This window comes from Schistocerca gregaria, chromosome 3, assembly GCF_023897955.1.
Source record: "Schistocerca gregaria isolate iqSchGreg1 chromosome 3, iqSchGreg1.2, whole genome shotgun sequence".
Taxonomy (NCBI): Eukaryota; Metazoa; Arthropoda; class Insecta; order Orthoptera; family Acrididae; genus Schistocerca; species Schistocerca gregaria.
Window position 1 is genome coordinate 346,215,736 of NC_064922.1, and position 20,026 is coordinate 346,235,761.

A 20,026-nucleotide genomic window follows, 5' to 3' on the forward strand; every position below is an offset into this window, starting at 1 on the left:
TTCTTATCGCTTCACGCCTCTGGGTGATCGCAGCCCTGCTGAACTCTTGCATGGCCGCCAACCGCGCACTCTACTGCACCTGCTTCACCCTGTCAGGCCTTGTACTGTGTCCCCTAGTGCGGGAAAATACTCGGTGGGCGCCGACGTGTGGGCACGAGGGTATGGATCTCGCCCTAAATGGATTCCAGGGGTGGTCAAGGCTCTTCGCGGCCGCCGGCTTTGTGAAATCCGTACGGGCGACGGCACGGTTGTTCGCCATTACGACCAGATGCGCCCACGAGTGGTGGCCACGCCTGTGCCACCGCCCCATCCTTCGCCTCCACCAGCCCGAGACGCCAGTCCAGTCGCTGCTGCCGATCTACCGTCCGTGTTGATGCAGCCGCCGTCGCTGCCGCTTCCAAGTACTCCGGAACCGGCCCCAGTCGCGACGCCGCCTTCTCCGGGACCCATCTCGCTGGAGCACACTCCCAGGTCAATGACACCTATGGATGCTGCTCCGGAGTTTTCACGCATCATCTCATCCAGGAGGCACGTTCCTCGCACGAGCTTCCGTCCTGGACATTTTCGACCATACTCCCGTGTCTTTGCGCGGGATCTACTCGGGGCCTCACAAGAGGCCATGGATGTCTCTGCGCTGTCCATGTCTCCAAGGAAGTGAGTGTTTATTTTTTTCAAGGGGGGAAAAGTGTTGTGATAGTGCCACGACATTTAACAGTGCCGCCACGACAGTACGCACAAACGGCGATAGAGGCGCTCCGCAAATCAGATGAGCGCGGGAGCGCCACCTAGCTACGAACGGTACCGGCCGCATGTCACGGCACAGCAGTCGAATACGAGAGACTGAGTTGTAATCATGTGATCAGCTATTGTTTCTAAGAGAGAGTGTGAAAATCCACGCAATTATTGTGATTAAAGGTTATAACAGTATGCATGACTGAAGGGGCAAATGAAAGAAGTTGTAGAAATGGTACCATAGAATTGTGGAGGAAGAAAAACGAATGGAAAATTCTCAAAAGGAAATTCAGTGACTACAGTGTGGCATTCTACATGGATTGCTTGTCTGGAAAGGAGCATGTTGAAAAATACATGAATGCTTTGACAACTAACTAGGGAAGTAATGGATTATGCCAGAGCAGCAGCTAGCATTCTAAACCAGAATTTGGAGGCAGTTCAAGCACAAATGAAACTATTGGATGCGAGAATATTGCTTAGAAAACTTTTGCAAATATTGGATATACTTTATGGGATGGAAGACTGGAGTTAACATGCTTAAAGGAAGCCATTCATCAGACACTGCATGGGAAATTGAGCCAAGTCCTATTGTCACCTAAGCAACACATGAAGGGATTTAGGGGAAAAAAAGGTGTGGAAAGAACTACCACCAGAATTACAGTTAACAGCAGAGCCTAACAGTCAAAACCTGCCTTTCTACTACCATGGAGCAACTGTGGAGGAGAGAATGGATTGTGAACAGTTGTACATGTCAGTGAAAATATCAGCAGTGGACAAACATGCATTATCTAAGTGTTACATTGTGCACACTAATCCAATAAGGTTAGAAACAATGGGAAAGTTTGTGCAGATGAGAGAGGACAGTGTGAAGTTGATAGTGGAAGGTGGAGATTGGCACATTGTAATGACCAAAGGAGAACTACAGCAATGCCAATGAGGAGTTGTCATCATATGCCCTACTCACAAGATCCAGGTGGGAGGGCCAGTCAGGGTGGCTGAGCAGTTCTAGGCGCTACAGTCTGGAACCGCGCAACCACTACAGTTGCAGGTTTTAATCCTGCCTCGGGCATGGATGTGTGTGATGTCCTTAGGTTTATTTGTTTTAAGTAGTTCTAAGTTCTTGGGGACTGATGACCTCAGAAGTTAAGTCCCATAGTGATCAGAGCCATTTGAACCAGATGGGAGGAACTGCTTGTGCCACTGAACTGTTCAGGGGCAAGGCAGAGGATCAGCCATGCTAAAAGATGGTGATGGAACCAAAACCATACTCCCAGTGAATGGGTCTACATGGGTATACTCAGTGTACAATGATATAATATTGGTTGCAAGTTTTTATGAAAAAATGGAAGCTCATGAGAGCAAGAAGTGTGGAGCTAAGAGGTAATGGATTGTTAATTAATGGTATCATGTGTGATATTATGAGACCAACATTTAATTTAGCAGCTCCATTGATGGGAGTTACTCACTTAAACATGATGCAGCTGCAGCTATATTTGCCAGGTGAACCTTTGGAGGTGTTTCCTAAACAAAACCCTATCTTGCCAAATGATACCTGGGAACTTAGTCCAGTTCATTCTCTGAAACAGATGATAGCTGCACAGTAGGGATGACATCCAATGCAGTGCACTGAGCAGTATTGGGATGATAAATAACAGGTAACCAAGACTTTTAGTCCACACAAGACCTCTCTCCCAGATTAGTCATTCCTGCTGCTTTACTGCACGAGGCTCTACACCTTCTCCTCCATTGCCATTGGAGAGTTTTGAGCACTAAACTTTTAGCCGGGCAACTTGTTTTATGGCTGGGGATTGATGGCGAAATTGTCTGTTCCATCACAGTTTGTGAGCAGTGTGCCCAACAACAGGTATTAGCTCCTAGTGTGTCCCTGTACCCCTGGCCTGCTTCCACCAGCCATGGGAAGGCATTCATGTAGACTTTGCAGGTCCCTTCTAGAATTCGTACTGGCTCTTGGTTGTGGATGCATTTTTCCAATTTCCTTACATTTTCCAGAGTACATTGGTGTTGGTTGAAGCTACAATTCATATGCTTTTGAGGGTTGTTTCAGTTGAGGGGTTGCCTTGTACCTTAGTTTCCAATACTGGGCCCCAGTTCATTTTTCACACCTTTCACTTGTTTAGTTCTCATCACAGAATTTGTCATATTATGGCTCCACCATTCCATTCTCAATCACATGGTGAGGCAGAACAGGTAGTGCATACATTCAAGTCACAAATGAAAAATTATGTTGTGGATTCTTCACTGACGATGCCATTCCTCATTTCCTGAGCACCTATCGCATCATGCCTACGGGAGTGGAGCCCAGCTGAATTGGTTCACAGCTTGCAGCCATGCATGCTCCTCCACCTTCTGCAACCTGCATCACACCTGCATTGGTTGAGTTTGTCCATCTGCTTCATGCTAGGATCACCAGTGTGGGAGTGAGGGTTTGGTTGCTGGCCCAAGTCGATACTGGTCACTGTTCTCTGTTGCTGGGATGCTGTCTTCGTGACATCCACATGGCCAAAGGGTTGGTGGTGCACTACTTTGATCTGTCACTGTGGCCTGCCCTATAAGGGGGGGGGGGGGGGGGGGGGGAGTATAATACTCTGGGTGACATTCACCACAGCTTACATGGGACAACTGAAGGCATCTATTTAAACATTATTGGGGCCCACCTACATCCCACCATTTATGTTCTAGCAGATTTACTATCTATGTCACAAGGCAGAATTGTGCTACAATAGTTTGAGGAACATGATAGTGAACTCACTCTGATGTCTGCACACCCACAAACCTCTGGCCAATAAATTATGGGAATTGTGCAGTCTGTGCATAGACATCTGGTACCATACTCCTCTGGAATCCATACTGTACAGTACTGGTGCTCTGTTATGCTCAAAAGGTGGACCAACACAATGTTTAGCAGGTGATCATAATGTTTTGGCTCATGAGAGTACATTTGTAATTTTTCAGCTTATCTTCTAAGACAGGGCACACAATCAGTATTGTGTCCAATGTTCCTATATCTTTTTGGAACACAAACAGGTCTTGCAAGCAATCAGCTTATATCAGTCTTTATAGTCTTCCATAAACAGTACATGTCAGTATTTGCAAACATGAATCATTAAATTGATACCGAGCAAGGTGGCACAGTGGTTAGCACACTGGACTTCCATTCGGGAGAACAATGGCTCAAACCTGCATCTGGGCATCCTGATTTAGGTTTTCTGTGATATCCCTAAGTCACTTCACGTAAATGCCAGTATGGTTCATTTGAAAGGGCACAGCCAACTTCCTTCCCCATCCTTCCTAATCCGATGGGACCAATGACTTCGCTGTTTGGTCTCCTTCCCCTGCTGTTTGGTCTCCTTCCCTGAATCAACAAATCATTAAATTGATGGTTGTGTCATCTTCACACATGTTTTATCTGTGTTCTTTTGAACTGGTATTGTCTTGTCGTAACTACAATAAAATCCAAATCCGAAAGCCACATCATCAATGAAGTACAACACTTTGCATGGAAAACATGTTTATTACCCACACCAACATAGAGACAGAGCAGACATGATTGAATATTACAGGACTTGTAACCATTGTAAAAATACAAATTTTGAGAACCTTCTGGAAATGATAAACATTAGATACCAAATATTTGATTGTGGTCACATTCAGACTGGCAACCCATGGTATGCCATCCAGTGGTGCTAACTGCTATTCCATATTACTTGCACAGCTCTCTAAGTTTGTCAGTGTTAATATATTCTTCATGAAGTCTTTGAGAATATCATCTGTTCTATTACTTGCACACCAGGTGAAATAGTTATACAACTGGTTCTCCCAAGGACTTCATTCTCCAAGTGCTCTGCCAAATCTGACTTGCAGTACTCATATTACCAACATTATCTTGATCTACTTTCTCTTCCTCTTCCATAATGATGTCTTCAAGATTGTTTCCTTTTTATAGCCCTTCCATGCATTCCTTCTATTTTTCAGCCTTTTCTCTTTTGTTTAGGGCTGGCTTTCACTCTGGGGAATTATTTTTGATAGTGCTTTTTTTCCTCTCTGTTTGTATGTGTGTCTTCTATCTTTCCCATAATAATGCATGCTTTTACAGTTTTGAATTTCTCCTGAAGCCATTCCTGCTTTGTATTTCTGCATTTCCTACCAATCTCAAATTTATATGTGTCAGTAATCCCTCTTGCCTGCTTCTTTTGCTGCATTTTTACCATTTGGTTTCTTTTTTCATTACTACACTCAGTCTCTCATGTGTTATCCAGAGATTTTTACTTCGTCATGTTTCCCCTAGTTGTTAGTCTGCTGGATCCACTATTCCAATTCTAAAAAGACATCAATTAATTATATAGTGTTCCTTTCTCAAGTTTCAGTCAGTTGTTGCCTAAGGCTCCCGTTGAAACTTTGAGAAATCTATGTTCCTTCAAATTATTCATGTATAGTCGTCTTAATTTCTTACCTTTCTGTAATTTCTCCATTCATAACCAATGAATTATGATTAGAGTCCACATATGATCCTGAAAATTATTGCAGCTTAAAATCATGTTAAGAAATCTCTGTCCTACAATTATATAACTTATATGAAACCTTTCAGTACCTCTAGGTCTCTTCCCCTTGCACAGCCTTCTTTCATGAGTCTCAGACCAAGTGTCTGCAATGATTAAATTGTGCTCTGTGCAAAATTCTATCAGACAGCTTTACATTTCACTCAGTTCCCCAATCCACCACCATGCTATCAAAACCCAGTACGATCATCACTATTAAATTTTCACTAGCACTAACTACATAAATAATTTCTTTTATCTCAAACTTTTTTTAAAAAATCTTTTCATTATCTGTGGAGAAACAAGGTTGGAACTTAAATAGTAGCAACTATTTATTCACAAACAATACAAAAGAGTTACATGTTTGCATCTGTTACTGTCCTTCGAAGTAGTCACCAACATTGTGTAGAACCCATTGCCAGCAATGTGGAAGGCATAGTATACTGTTAGCAGAACCTGTTCTGTTGATTGTGCGAACAGAGCGGTCTACTGCCTCTTGAATCTCTGGAACAGTACTGAAGCAAATGTCACGAAGTGGTTCCTCCAACGAGGGAATCAAATCAAAGTCTCTAGGGGGAGTATAGTGGATGGTACAGTACTTCACAGTACCACTGACTGAACAGAGCAGCCACAGCTTGTGCTGTATGTGCCCACACATTGTCATGCAAAATGATGGGTGGGTTGTGCAGAAAGTGTCACCGTTTCTTTCGCAAATCTGGTCAAAGGTGATGCTCCAAAAATGAACAGTAATATTGTGCATTGACAGTCTGCCATTGAGGAATGTAATGCATTAGGATAACACAATCACAGTCATACATGAGAATCACCATAACTTTCACCATACTGGGGCTCTGATGCACTTTTGACATTCGCAGTGACCCAGTATGACACCATTCATTGGTCTGGCATTTCAGTTTTGGCTTATATGATGTGGCCCATGTCTCATCCAGTGTTACAATACAGTGTAAGAAAGCCTTTCCTTCATGCTCATAGCGCTCCAAGTGCATCTGAGCAGCGTCACAATGCATCTATTTCTGCATTTCTGTCAGGTCATGTGGAACCCATCATGGTGCAATTATTCACATGTCCAGACGTTCCTTCAGGATGCAAAGCACAGTCATATGTGTTAATATGGTTTCGTGGGAGAGCTCAAAAATTGTATGGCATTGATCAATGTCCACTAATGCGGCAACAGTATGCACTTCTTCTTCGGAGATGCTAGGACAACCTGCCCGATGTATGTCTGCCACAGTTTTTCGACCTTTGTTGAAAGCTTTTACCCAATGTGCCACTGTACTGTCTGGCAATGCTGATTCCCCACATCTTGAAGACCTTGATGACACTGTCATGCTGTATGACCTTTGGCCCATTGAATCTTGATCCAACTCCATTGTTCCTGTTTCGAAAACATAATGACACCATTATGTTAGACTGCTCACTCACAAGTGACTGTGTTTCCCTTGATTGTGCACACGCCAGTGATGTGGGACAGGCGAGTCCATTTGCTCCGAGATAAGGTGGGTATGTCAGCAATGAGTGCTATCAGTAACAATAGCACATTCCATTGCATAGTGTCTCCACAGCAGTGTTGCCACTATTTAAGTTCCAATCTACATAGTTGGCATTTGAAACCATACTTCTACTCCTATTTGATTTTATGTTGACAACCCTTCAGTCACTGGACCAGAAATCCTGTTCTTCCTGTCACTAAATTTCATAAATTCACATTTTGTCTAACTTCAGACTATTCCTTTCTCTTTTCAAATTATTTAACCTACCTGTAAAATTAAGGAATTTGACATTCCATGCACTGATCCAAAGGACACTAGTTTTTTTTTTTGTTTTGACAAAAGCATCCTCCTGAGTAGACCTTGCCCGCATACCCTAGTGTGGGGTTATTTTACATCTGGAATATTTTACCAAAGAGCAGCTACTGAAAAAGCTGTTACTGCTCTTCAGGAACCACGTGTTAGTCTTGACCTATCCACAGACACTCATCCATTGTGGCTGTACCTATGGTACAACTATCTCTTTTAATTAAGTATGCTATGCAAGGTGCCCTACTATTTCAAGGGCCATTGGGTACTGTGGGGTTCAACGAATAGCTTGTACATTCTGGAGAGGAGGCTGAGAGATGTGTAATTACTAATGTATTTTCTTTCTTCCTTCTTGAGAAGTAAACCAGTTTTTGGAAACTGTATTCACTGAAGGTGTTCCAGAAACGATTATTCAGATTTATTTTTTATTATTGTGTTACTGTCTTGTATAATTCCTATCAAAGCATATCACTTCTATGTGCCTTTCTTTCTTTGTACCTCAAGCAGCTTGACAGCCATAACATCATCATTACAAAATAGACATGATTCTGAACCATCTCTTGAATTATACAAACATTAAAGAAATATTAAAAAACTTGTACAACTTTGTTTTACATTGGTGTGGAAACTTATGGACAAAAGCAACTTTCACATGACTTGTCAGTGACACGTAACATAGGTCAATGAAAGTAGAACCAGACACAAACATAACTGCTACAGTATAGCACAAAAGGTAACCAAAAGAAACATGCAAATGAGGTGAACAGATATGATACCGAGCGAGGTGGCGCAGTGGTTAGACACTGGACTCGCATTCGGGAGGACGACGGTTCAATCCCGCGTCCGGCCATCCTGATTTAGGTTTTCCGTGATTTCCCTAAATCACTCCAGGCAAATGCCGGGATGGTTCCTTTCAACGGGCACGGCTGACTTCCTTCCCTAATCCGATGAGACCAATGAGCTCGCTGTCTGGACTCCTTCCCCAAACCAACCAACCAGATATGATATTTTATTCAAAGGCACTAATTACACTTAAATCACCACAATTCATGATATTCCCCTGGTTATGACACCTTATGGGTTGCACAAACATAACAGATTGCAAAGCATGCTTTGCAATGTCCTTCCACACTGGCTATATGGTTGATAAGAACTTCTTATGCTACAGCATTCCATTCCTTCACCAGCATATTTAACAGCTGCTGGATGGTCATTGGTACATGTGGAAGTGCCACAATATATCTCCCCAAAGCATCACACATATGCTCAGTGGGATTTAAGTCAGCAGAACAAGCAGGCCAGTCCACTTGGCAAATATCTTCTTGTTCCAAGAGCCACTCCCCACGTTCTGTTTGATGCAGTATCACACTGTCATACATAAAAACAAAGTCAGATCTGGATGCACTCCAGAAAATACTCATGTGGGGACATCCCACAGTGCAACAACAACTCTGACTGGTAGGTGTACCATGTTCCAAGATTTAGTGGTTAGTATGACAAAGAAATTTTGCCTCCCCACATCATAACATCTGGACCATGAAAATGATCGTAACTGATGATGTTCCTAGATGCATATCCATTCCCACCTCTCGCCATATGAATGTACATCCAGCACTGTCCAACATAATCCTTTGGTGGTCCAGTGGTATGGTATGAGAGACACAAAGTTGCATAGGCATACTGACTTCCAGAAATGTTAACACAGTTTACTCATTGGTCAACCTTATTGTGACACTGTACTCCTTACTCATGTGTGTCTTTTCCGTGGTGTATTAAGCCATAAATGTAAATGTCATGTGACTAGGGCCTCCCGTCAGGTAGACTGTTGGCCGGGCACAAGTCTTTGTATTTGATGCCATTTTAGCTGCTTGTGTGTTGATGGGGATGAAATAATGATGATTAGGACAACACAAAACTCAGTCCCTGAGCAGAGAAAATCTCCGACCCAGCAGGGAATCAAACCCGGGCCCTTAGGATTGACATTCTGTAGCACTGACCACTCAGCTACCTGGGGGAGGGGGGGGGGGCAGACTATTAAGCCATGACTTCATTTTTATGTATGGATGACAACATATGAACACATTGAACAGTGCAAAAAAAAAGAAATTGTTTGAATAAGAGGATATTTGGCAAAAGCACTGTCCTGCCTGTTTCCTCAATTTAAATCCCACTTAGCAGATGAAGAATGTGCTGAGGGCACATACTGCAGCATGTTCACACATACCAGCGACAATCCATCAGCTGTCAACTGCATTAGCAGAACAATGGAACACCCTACCACAAGTATTCCTTACCGACCTAGTGTGTGGAATGGGAGCAATTGAAGAGGATGTATTGCTGCCTGTGGTGATTAGATATTCTATTAATAACCACATCTTGCCTTTTGTAATGTCCAGAGGACCATTATTAATCATGGTGGCACTACACCACCTAAACTGACTGCCACATTTTCGTACCCCATGTGGTGAATGAAAAGACCTTGCCCCAGTTAGTGGGCAAGATAAGTGTTGATAGGCAATTGGGGTCTCTTGTTGTTATTCTACTCAGTATCAAACTGTGGGAAGGCAGGGACTATGGCCCTAAGTGTAAGGAGCTACTGACGTGAATGGATACTGGGGGTAGGTAGTAAATCACAACAAAAATAAAAGATTTAGAAACTAGTAGAAAGAGATATATTCTGAAATTTGTAAAGAACAATGTACTCTTCACTGAGGGCAGCCACCACTGACATAGACAAATTCACAGAATGACACATAGAGGCAGCAGTCACATATAGCTATGTAAGTTTAACTGAGAACATTTCAGAGTGAGAATGCTGAACCATGAGAACTAGGTTTTAGCAACAAAAGGTGGAGGGACTATCAGAATTCAGTGTAGCTTATGTACCCCTTGGCTGGCACTGCTGCTCTCGGATAGTATCAAGAAATACTTGCAATTGCCAAATGACCAAAATGATGATTGAGTCCAAGCATCACTGTTAGACTGTACCCAAAGTCACAAACTGTTAAGCTTTACTATTGCATGGCAGAGCTTTCCTATGGACAACAGGCAGTAGTGGGTGAGATGGCAGCTAGTGGATCTTCCAAGGAGATGTACCAGAATGTGCTGGAGCAGGAATGCTTATGGTTCTTATTAGCTAGTAGGCACCTCACACTAGAGTGTCTATGGGTGAAAAAAATTAGTTCCAGTGCCAACTTGCTGCGTGGTCAAGCAGCTTGCTGTCACCTGCTGGACCTTAAACCTGGCCGCTTTCTTTTTGTCCCAGAAGTTTTCTAACTTGGTGAAGCTTTGACCATCGGTAAGGCAGGATATTCTGTGTTTGTGAGTGCCTCAAGACAAAGAAGATGCTCCATTCAAACTTGAATCTTTTTAAGAGCCACTGCCATTTTCAATGATTTATTAACTTATCTCAAAATGAAAACAGCCTAAATATGTTTAGAGGTTTTACTTCCTCTGCAAGTAAGGAATTAATATTACAAGGTTTCTTTCATTTCTATAATTATTTAGCTGTTCTAACTCATGGTTAAATCTTTAGAAAGTTGGTAAGCAAATTATGAATAGAGTAGCAGTTCGTTCCTCGTCAAAACATCCTGTCACTTGTTTTCATATTCATTAATTAGTTGTTGACACATTCTTTGTTTCTGAACTTTTGTGGCCACCCACAAACTCATCACTGTACATGGTATTCTTGGGAGGGTTTGTAACATGATATGTTACAGGGTGACTTTGGTGTAATTATTGTCTTTGAATAAAAGTGTCATTTCTGATTGTCTCATTCTATATTTCTTTCAGTTACCTTCTGTACTATAATGTAGCAGTTCTTTCCAAGTATGGTCCAAGTTCCATTGACCTATGTTACTTGTCAGTGGCACATCATGCAAAAGTTACTTTCATCATCAAGTTTTGCACACCATTGGTTAGCTATTAAACTCTTACTGATGAAGTGTGATGTCTGCTAAATGTATATTTGTATTATATTTTCTTAAGGGCTGCCTTTATCATTACTGATAGCTCCTGATATAAACTTCTCCTCATAAACAAATATTGAATAGGATTGTTTAATTCAGCATATTATATTACCCTCCTCGTACCATTTTTGAAAAATTCATCTTTTCTCCTTTCTCTGCATGAAATTTCTTCCTGTCATCTTTTTGTCTTTGCATAGGGACTGTTGTTAAATAATTGCTCCATTTCCTATGCTTCAATGATATTGATTTTATGATCAATTTTCTCAATACACGTCTCTACCCAGTAATAAATTCTCATAATCAATATGCCCGATCTCCTGCTGGAGTCCTTTTCTTCCCAACTTTTTATCAAGTTCTTCTGATAATAAACTAATAATAAACCCCCCCTCCCCACCCTCAATGAACCATGGACCTTGCTGTTGGTGGGGAGGCTTGCGTGCCTCAGCAATACAGATAGCCGTACCACAGGTGCAACCATGCAACCACAATGGAGAGGCATCTGTTGAGAGGCTAGACAAACATGTGGTTCCTGAAGAGGGGCAGCAGCCTTTCCAGTAGTTTCAGGGGCAACAGTCTGGATGATTGACTGATCTGGCCTTGTAACATTAACCAAAACAGCCTTGCTGTGCTGGTACTGCGAACAGGTGAAAGCAAGGGGAAACTACAGCCGTAATTTTTCCCAAGGGCATGCAGCTTTAGTGTATGGTTAATGATGATGGCGTCCTCTTGGGTAAAATATTCCGGAGGTAAAATAGCCCCCCATTCGGATCTCCGGGCGGGGACTACTCAAGAGGACATCGTTATCAGGAGAAAGAAAACTGGTGTTCTACGGATCGGAGCGTGGAATGTCAGATCCCTTAATCAGGCAGGTAGGTTAGAAAATTTAAAAAGGGAAATGGATAGGTTAAAGTTATCTAGTGGGAATTAGTGAAGTTCGATGGCAGGAGGAACAAGACTTTTGGTCTGGCGAATACAGGGTTATAAATACAAAGTCAAATAGGGGTAATGCAGGAGTAGGTTTAACATATGAATAAAAAAATAGGAATGCGGGTAAGCTACTACAAACAGCATAGTGAACGCATTATTGTGGCCAAGATAGATACGAAGCCCATGCCTACTACAGTAGTACAAGTTTATATGTCAACTACCCAGATGACGAAGAAATTGAAGAAATGTATGACAAAATAAAAGAAATTATTCAGATAGTGAAGGGAGACGAAAATGGAATTCGGTAGTAGGAAAAGGGAAAGAAGGGAACGTTGTAGGTGAATATGGATTGGGGGTAAGAAATGAAAGAGGAAGCCGCCTGGTAGAATTTTGCACAGAGCACAGCTTAATCATAGCTAACACTTGGTTCAAGAATCATAAAAGAAGGTTGTATACATGGAAGAAGTCTGGAGATACTGACAGATTTCAGATTGATTATACAATGGTAAGACAGAGATTTAGGAACTAGGTTTTAAATTGTAAGACATTTCCAGGGGCAGATGTGGACTCTGACCACAATCCATTGGTTACGAGCTGTAGATTAAAACTGAAGGTGGGAATTTAAGGAGATGGGACCTGGATAAACTGACTAAACCAGAGGTTGTACAGAGTTTTAGGGATAGCATAAGGGAACAATTGGCAGGAATGGGGGAAAGAAATACAGTAGAAGAAGAATGGGTAGCTCTGAGGGATGAAGTAGTGAAGGCAGCAGAGGATCAAATAGGTAAAAAGATGAGGGCTAGTGGAAATCCTTGGGTAACAGAAGAAATATTGAATTTAATTGATGAAAGGAGAAAATATAAAAATGCAGTAAATGAAGCAGGCAAAAAGCAATACAAAGTCTCAAAAATGAAATCAACAGGAAGTGCGAAATGGCTAAGCAGGGATGGCTAGGGGATAAATGTAAAGATGTAGAGGCTTATCTCACTAGGGGTAAGATAGATACTGCCTACAGGAAAATTAGAGACCTTTGGAGAAAAGAGAACCACTTGTATGAATATTAAGAGCTCAGATGGAAAGCCAGATCTAAGCAAAGAAGGGAAAGCAGAAAGGTGGAAGGAGTATATAGACAGTCTATACAAGTGCGATGTACTTGAGGACAAAATTATGGAAATTGAAGAGGATGTAGATGAAGATGAAATGGGAGATATGATACTGCGTGAAGAGTCTGACAGAGCACTGAAAGACCTGAGTCGAAACAAGGCCCCAGGAGTAGACAACATTCCATTAGAACTACTGACATCCTTGGGACAGCCAGTCCTGACAAAACTCTACCATCTGCTGAGCAAGATGTATGAGACAGGTGAAATACCCTCAGACTTGAAAAAGAAATAATAATTCCAATACCAAAGAAAGCAGGTGTTGACATACTGTCAGTTTAATAACTCACGGCTGCAAAATACTAACGCAAATTCTTTACAGATGAATGGAAAAACTAGTAGAAGCCAACCTAGGGGAAAATCAGTTTGTGTTCCGTAGAGATGTTGGAACACGTGAGGGAATACTGACCCTACGACTTATCTTAGAAACTAGATTAAGGAAAGGCAAACCTATGTTTCTAGCAATTCTAGACTTAGAGAAAGCTTTTGACAATGTTGACTGGAATACTCTCTTTAAAATTCTGAAGGTGGCAGGGGTAAAATACAGGGAGCGAAAGGCTATTTACAATATGTACAGAAAGCAGAAAGCAGATGGCAGTTATAAGAGTCGAGGGGTATGAAAGGGAAGCAGTGGTTGGGAAGGGAGTGAGACAGGGTTGTAGCCTATCCCCGATGTTATTCAATCTGTATACTGAGCAAACAATAAAGGAATCAAAAGAAAAGTTTGGAGTAGGTATTAAAATCCATGAGAAGAAATAAAAACTTTGAGGTGCGCCGATGACATTGTAATTCTGTCAGAGACAGCAAAGTACTTGGAAGAGCAGTTGAATGGAATGGATAGTGTCTTGAAAGGAGGATATAAGATGAACATCAACAAAAGCAGAAGGAGGAGAATGGAATGTAGTCAAATTAAGTCGGGTGATGCTGAGAGTATTAGATTAGGAAATGAGACACTTAGAGTAGTAAAGGAATTTTGCTATTTCGGGAGCAAAATAACTGATGATGGTCGAAGTAGAGAGGATATAAAATGTAGACTGGCAATGGGAAGGAAAGCGTTTCTGAAGAAAAGAAATTTGTTAACATCGAGTATAGATTTAAGTGTCAGGAAGTCGTTTATGAAAGTATTTATATGGAGTGTAGCCATGTATGGAAGTGAAACATGGACTATAAATAGTTTAGACAAGAAGAGAATAGAAGCATTCAAAATGTGGTGCTACAGAAGAATGCTGAAGATTAGATGGGTAGATCACATAACTAATGAGGAGGTGTTGAATAGGATTGGGGAGAAGAGGAGTTTACGACACAACTTGACTAGAAGAAGGAATGTGTTGGTAGGACATGTTCTGAGGTATCAAGGGATCACCAATTTAGTACTGGTGGTGGTGGTGGTTAGTGTTTAACGTCCCGTCGACAACGAGGTCATTAGAGATGGAGCGCAAGCTCGAGTTAGGGAAGGATTGGGAAGGAAATCGGCCGTACCCTTTCAAAGGAACCATCCCGGCATTTGCCTGAAACGATTTAGGGAAATCACGGAAAACCTAAATCAGGATGGCCGGAGACGGTACTGAACCATTGTCCTCCCAAATGCGAGTCCAGTGTGCTAACCACTGCACCACCTCGCTCGGTTTTAGTACTGGAGGGCAGCGTGGAGGGCAAAAATCGTAGAGGGAGACCAAGAGATGAATACACCAAGCAGATTCAGAAGAGTGTAGGTTGCTGTAGGTACTAGGAGATGAAGAAGCTTGCACAGGATAGAGTAGCATGGAGAGCTACATCAAACCAGTAAACCAGTCTCAGGACTGAAGACCACAACAACAACAACAAACTAATTTATAATCACCTGAAATTCTACAAAGGTTTAGAACTGTCTTATCTTGGACGATGTCTTTGTTGTTTGATAAAAGATAGACAATTTGACCTGAAGATCATTTTGGTCTTGCTAATTTTGTAACTAAACATTTGAGGAAAGAAAACAGAATGCCTCCAACAATTATTATACACAAAATATTAATTGAACGTGTCTATCTAGAACGTCTAGAGATTTATGATTCGAAACTGTTTATAAGAGATGTAACAATAATGGAAATTTCTTGATGGAGCAGTAAGTAAAAGAAGGGAGAGACCACCATTCACCTGTCTCACTTGATAATTACCAACCCATTTCACGATGCGGCAATAATTTCTAAAATAATTGAAGACTGTCTGCATCAACATATGAACCAATATAATAACTTACTCTACCCTGGACAGTATGGCTACAAATCTGGGCTCTTTACTGTGACAACAGTTGAGAACATTACAATGAAAGTACACAGTTGTGTTGAGAATATGTCAGCAAATTGTACTGCATGACTAGGCCTAAGGAAACCCTCTGATATGATGCCCCACAGCACCCTAACCACACTGTGACACTACTGTAGCAAAGGTGAAAGAGCTTTCCTCACACTACAGCTGTAGCGAGCAACAGAAAGCAATTTGTGTGTGTAAACCATCAAGGATCAGATTTATTACCAATCATAAACGATGCTTTACAAGGCTCTATTTTTGTATTGTTTTTGTTTATAGCATGTAAACTATCTGCAGTCAAAGTTGGCCCATAAAAAGTGTTGTTCGTAGATGGTGCAACATTAATGGTTCAAGATACTATACCAACCTGAATGAGCTATAATGTATACTAACAGCAGCTAGGCAGATGTGTACTTGGTTTCAGGCATATGTATTACAGATAAATAATATGGAAACAAAGCAGATTAATTTAAATATTCTCAACCATGACAATAAATCAGTGGAACGTCATGGGTTTCATACCGAACACGACTATAGATAGGATATTTACATAGTTCATTCTCCAGCAGCCCCTCTACTGTGATTTATCTATTACCTTAACTGACAGGATGTCCTAATGAGATGCTCTTACTGTTTGCATATTTCACCTTCTTTGTTTTCCAGCCGGTTTGTGGAATTCTACTAAGGGAAAATCACTACATCCAAAAGTATGCTTCAATGAGAAAGCAAGGCTACCAGGTGCATTACAAGATTTCTGTTATGAGTGTAATACAGAGAGTTCTTAAGGAGTTGAATATCATGACAGTTCTGATCCTGTATGTCTATAACTGTTTAGTACACATCAAGCAACATCACAATAACTTTTATTGTAGGATGTCAGTACTCCACCACAACACAAGAAATGACATATGTGAAGATAGCAGAGGTTCACTTATATTGGACATATCTATTTTTAAAAAGTTACCAAGTGGTGCCCAATCAGTGTCTTGAAATACATTTAAAAGTACACTACCACAACCGATGAAAATTAAAGCATTTTGCACAATGATACAACATCAACTGGGGATTATAAATTATTAGTAGCTCTTATGTGGAATAACAAAAAATTAATACTATGTAGTATTATTAAATGTAATATTGTGAGTTAAGTACTCTGGCACATTGTATCATATCAAATACATCTATGAAAGTGAGATCATACCATTACATGATATTCTTTCCATTTTGTTCAATAGTGGAAATGGGTATATGCATACTATACTAAAGCTGTGACCTAGGCTACTTGGTAAACAAATCTTAGCTTTATTTTGACAAGAAATTATATAGGTAAGATATCATTTTGTAATTATAGTTGAATGTGAACTATTTATGATAACAATGATTATATATTTAAAAAAAAGGTTTTGCTGTTTTATCTGAGATTCATTCAATAACTGTGATTTTTTTGTAAACAAGAAAACTTAGACTAAATTTCCCCACTGTTTTACTACTCTGTAACCTTTAGTAATGGCAATACTGTTTTGAATTTTATTCTTTTACAGCAAAGCCTATTTCTTAATTTCCTCCCTGCTCTTTTCCTCTGTAATAAAACATACTGTTAATTTTTATTTTGTTTTGTATTTTTTCCACACTTTTACTAGCTGTACTTTGTCCCATTTGATATTAATTAATCTCACTAAGCTACTTTTAGTTTCTGAAGTTCTGAAATTTATTAACTATAAATAAAAATTAGTAGTGGTAATTATATATTTTTAAGGTCCATGTTGTCATATATTTTGCCACATTTCACACAATATAAATAGCTGAGCATGTCCCACAGCCTAAAGCCTTTGCCTGAGTTCCATCAGTTCACAACTGCTGATACTCCTTCCCTTAGCCAAGAATACTAAATTCCAAGGAACTCAAATTAGGCAAGACTTTATACATCAGGATACAAAGATCTTGGTGAGAAACATGCACAGTATTAAGCCTCGGCACAGTTGTACTCGTAACAGTCTCGACCCAAGTCTTAATACTTCTAAGTTTCAAAGTTTTGAATCAAGGTGACAAGTTCTTAGGTTCATCGTGTGCCAGAAGGGACCTCCAGCAATCATTCAAATTTTATCTGACAGCTTTATATGAATTTAAATTTAGAGTGTTGCAGTTACTCACTCACCATACACTGAACGTTATGGGTTGATGAGGAGGCCAGTGACACATGTTTCCCACAAAGTAATCAGTCAAAAGAGGTATGTTTTGGATACTAAAAGACGCACAATGTGAACTTCTTGATTGGACTTGGTATCTACAATGGTCAGTTGGACACTTAATCCTCATTATGGTGTAATTATAAGTTCACTTCACTGTTTGTAGTCAACTTCTTCATCTGAGTGTTTCTTTTATTTTGGTATCATTACACTTTCCACTGAGCTGAAAGCTCCTCAAATTCTGGCACAAACATATTTTTGTAGAAACAATTTCAAATAGTTTCTATGTGCTCAATTTTACAGTATTTACATTAAAGACATGTTACTGACGCAAAGCAATTTCAAAAGGCAAATGAAGGAAGTTCACTCATGAAGTCTTCCAACATGCAGTTTAGCAGGTTTATATTAGGTATTATGCTGTTGCTTAAAATAAACAGAACAGTGCCTTTGTAAGATATGTTAAAAGCTGAAGCAAGCTTATTGCACACGGAATGGAAAACAAACTTACTTGTGCTTTCTGTGGTCTTTGGGCTGCCAAAATCTATTTCATGATCTTCTTCATTTGGATTAAGAGGAGGTACCACAATGACAACTTCTCCCTCATGTGTATATGGTTCAACAGTCAAGGCAGATGACATGTACTGTGAGGGAATGGAGCTGCAAAAAAAAAGTACACAAGTTAGTAAACATTTGTAAGTGCAGTGTTTATTAGGAACAATGTTCAGCATCAAACGCCCTTGAAATTGCACAGCACACAACTAACAAATTTTTGTACATACATAAAAATGGAGTACAGGTATGACTATTTACCATAACCATTGTCATTAGTAAACAACATTTCTATGAGTATAATTTCCAACTTTGTGAATCAACTGTTCACAGATGCCCATTTTAATCCAAAGTATCCTATATGGTGTTGCAGTATGGTTGTGTTATTTGGGGTTAGGGAGTTGCCCCTTGCTTTGTTTAAGAAAGCACTAAATGCCGAAGAACATGAACACATTTTATTGCATTGTGTTCTGCATACAACAGTGGAACATTTATGAGATTGTGACTGTTCATATCAGCATGACAATGAACCATGTCATAAAGTAGCTACTATGAGGTAATTGATTGTAGTGGGTAACATCCCTGAAATGGACTGGCCTGCTCAGGATCCAACTTGAAAACAGAGTTAGAGTTCAGGCTATCATAAAAGTTCACTTTTATGACAGCTTGAACTCTATCAGGGACACTTTCAAAGAGGTGTCTGAAAGTCTGTGGAAGAATTGTTCCTCAAAAGCTGTTACCGGTGAAGATAGTCATGTTGACTCTGGGATCTGGAGTGAAGCTGGTGTTTTGACTCATCTCACTGGGTTCAGGTTGGATCCTGGAAAGGCCACTCCATTTCGGAGATATTACTGCCCACAAATCATTTCCTCACAGATGCTACTTTATGACATGGTGTATTTTCATGTTGATGCACTCATTATCTTTGAAATGTTCCACTGCTGTATGCAGAACACAATGTTGTAAAATGTGTGGGTACACCCCATACTGGAAATAATAACACAGTTGTAAACCCAGAAGAATATTATTAATCAATAACACTGAGAATACCTGAGGGCTCACAGGGAGCAAATACGTACAGATAAATTATAGGAGAAGTATAATTGTAAAGACAACTGGTAGTACCAATAGCTTACTACAACTGTCGTTGTTTACTTCATATTGTAAGCTGATGTGGTCAAGCTGGGCTAAAACGGTGGACCACAGAGCTCCCAAAACCCTACCACTTTTTTTTTACTATACCTGTTTTACACTAAATTTTAATCATATGACTTTGATAGTAGTCAGTTTTTATTGTTTGCAGCAGATTTTGAAGTATAATTGCATAATTTTACGCTATATAATTGCAAAGTATAAGGACAAGACTTCTATTTTATTTCCTTCATGGTCATGAGTTAAATGACCGCCATGGAACGTAAATTACGTTGGACATGAGTGATCCATATTTCTATACGTCATCCTGTTTCGAAATGTTGAAAATGATCGTTATATTAAAGGTATAGCACATTTTTAGGTATACAAAAACGAAATGCCTGGCTGTGTCACCGAATTACATGTAGATATAGATCATTGCTTGATTTTAATATCGATAACTTCACGATTTCGCTAGTGCTACTAGAAGCAGAGAAAATCTGCATTACTTGAAGATATTCATTTGTCTCGTAGCGCCGCCAACGTCAAGCTAGCCCTGAATGCGAAGTGTTACAAAAGACACGGGCCAAGTAGCAAATAACTTAAATAGTACGTGCTGACGGCTTTATATTAGAACAAAAACTTCCTCAGTTTTACTTCTTCAGATCACTGGGTCAAGTTTATTTCAGGAACTCACCGCAAGGACATGTTACA

General features: G+C 40.4%; 1 protein-coding gene across 1 annotated transcript in view; it reads right to left on the reverse strand.

Annotated features, from left to right (window-relative positions):
• The window catches only part of LOC126354187 (potassium voltage-gated channel subfamily KQT member 4), a 969,743-nt gene that overhangs the window by 104,477 nt on the left and 845,240 nt on the right, over positions 1–20,026 (reverse strand). The window contains exon 13 of the mRNA XM_050003638.1: positions 18,141–18,289. Coding sequence (XP_049859595.1) covers positions 18,141–18,289 — 149 coding nt within the window. The remainder of the gene's footprint in view (positions 1–18,140; positions 18,290–20,026) is intronic.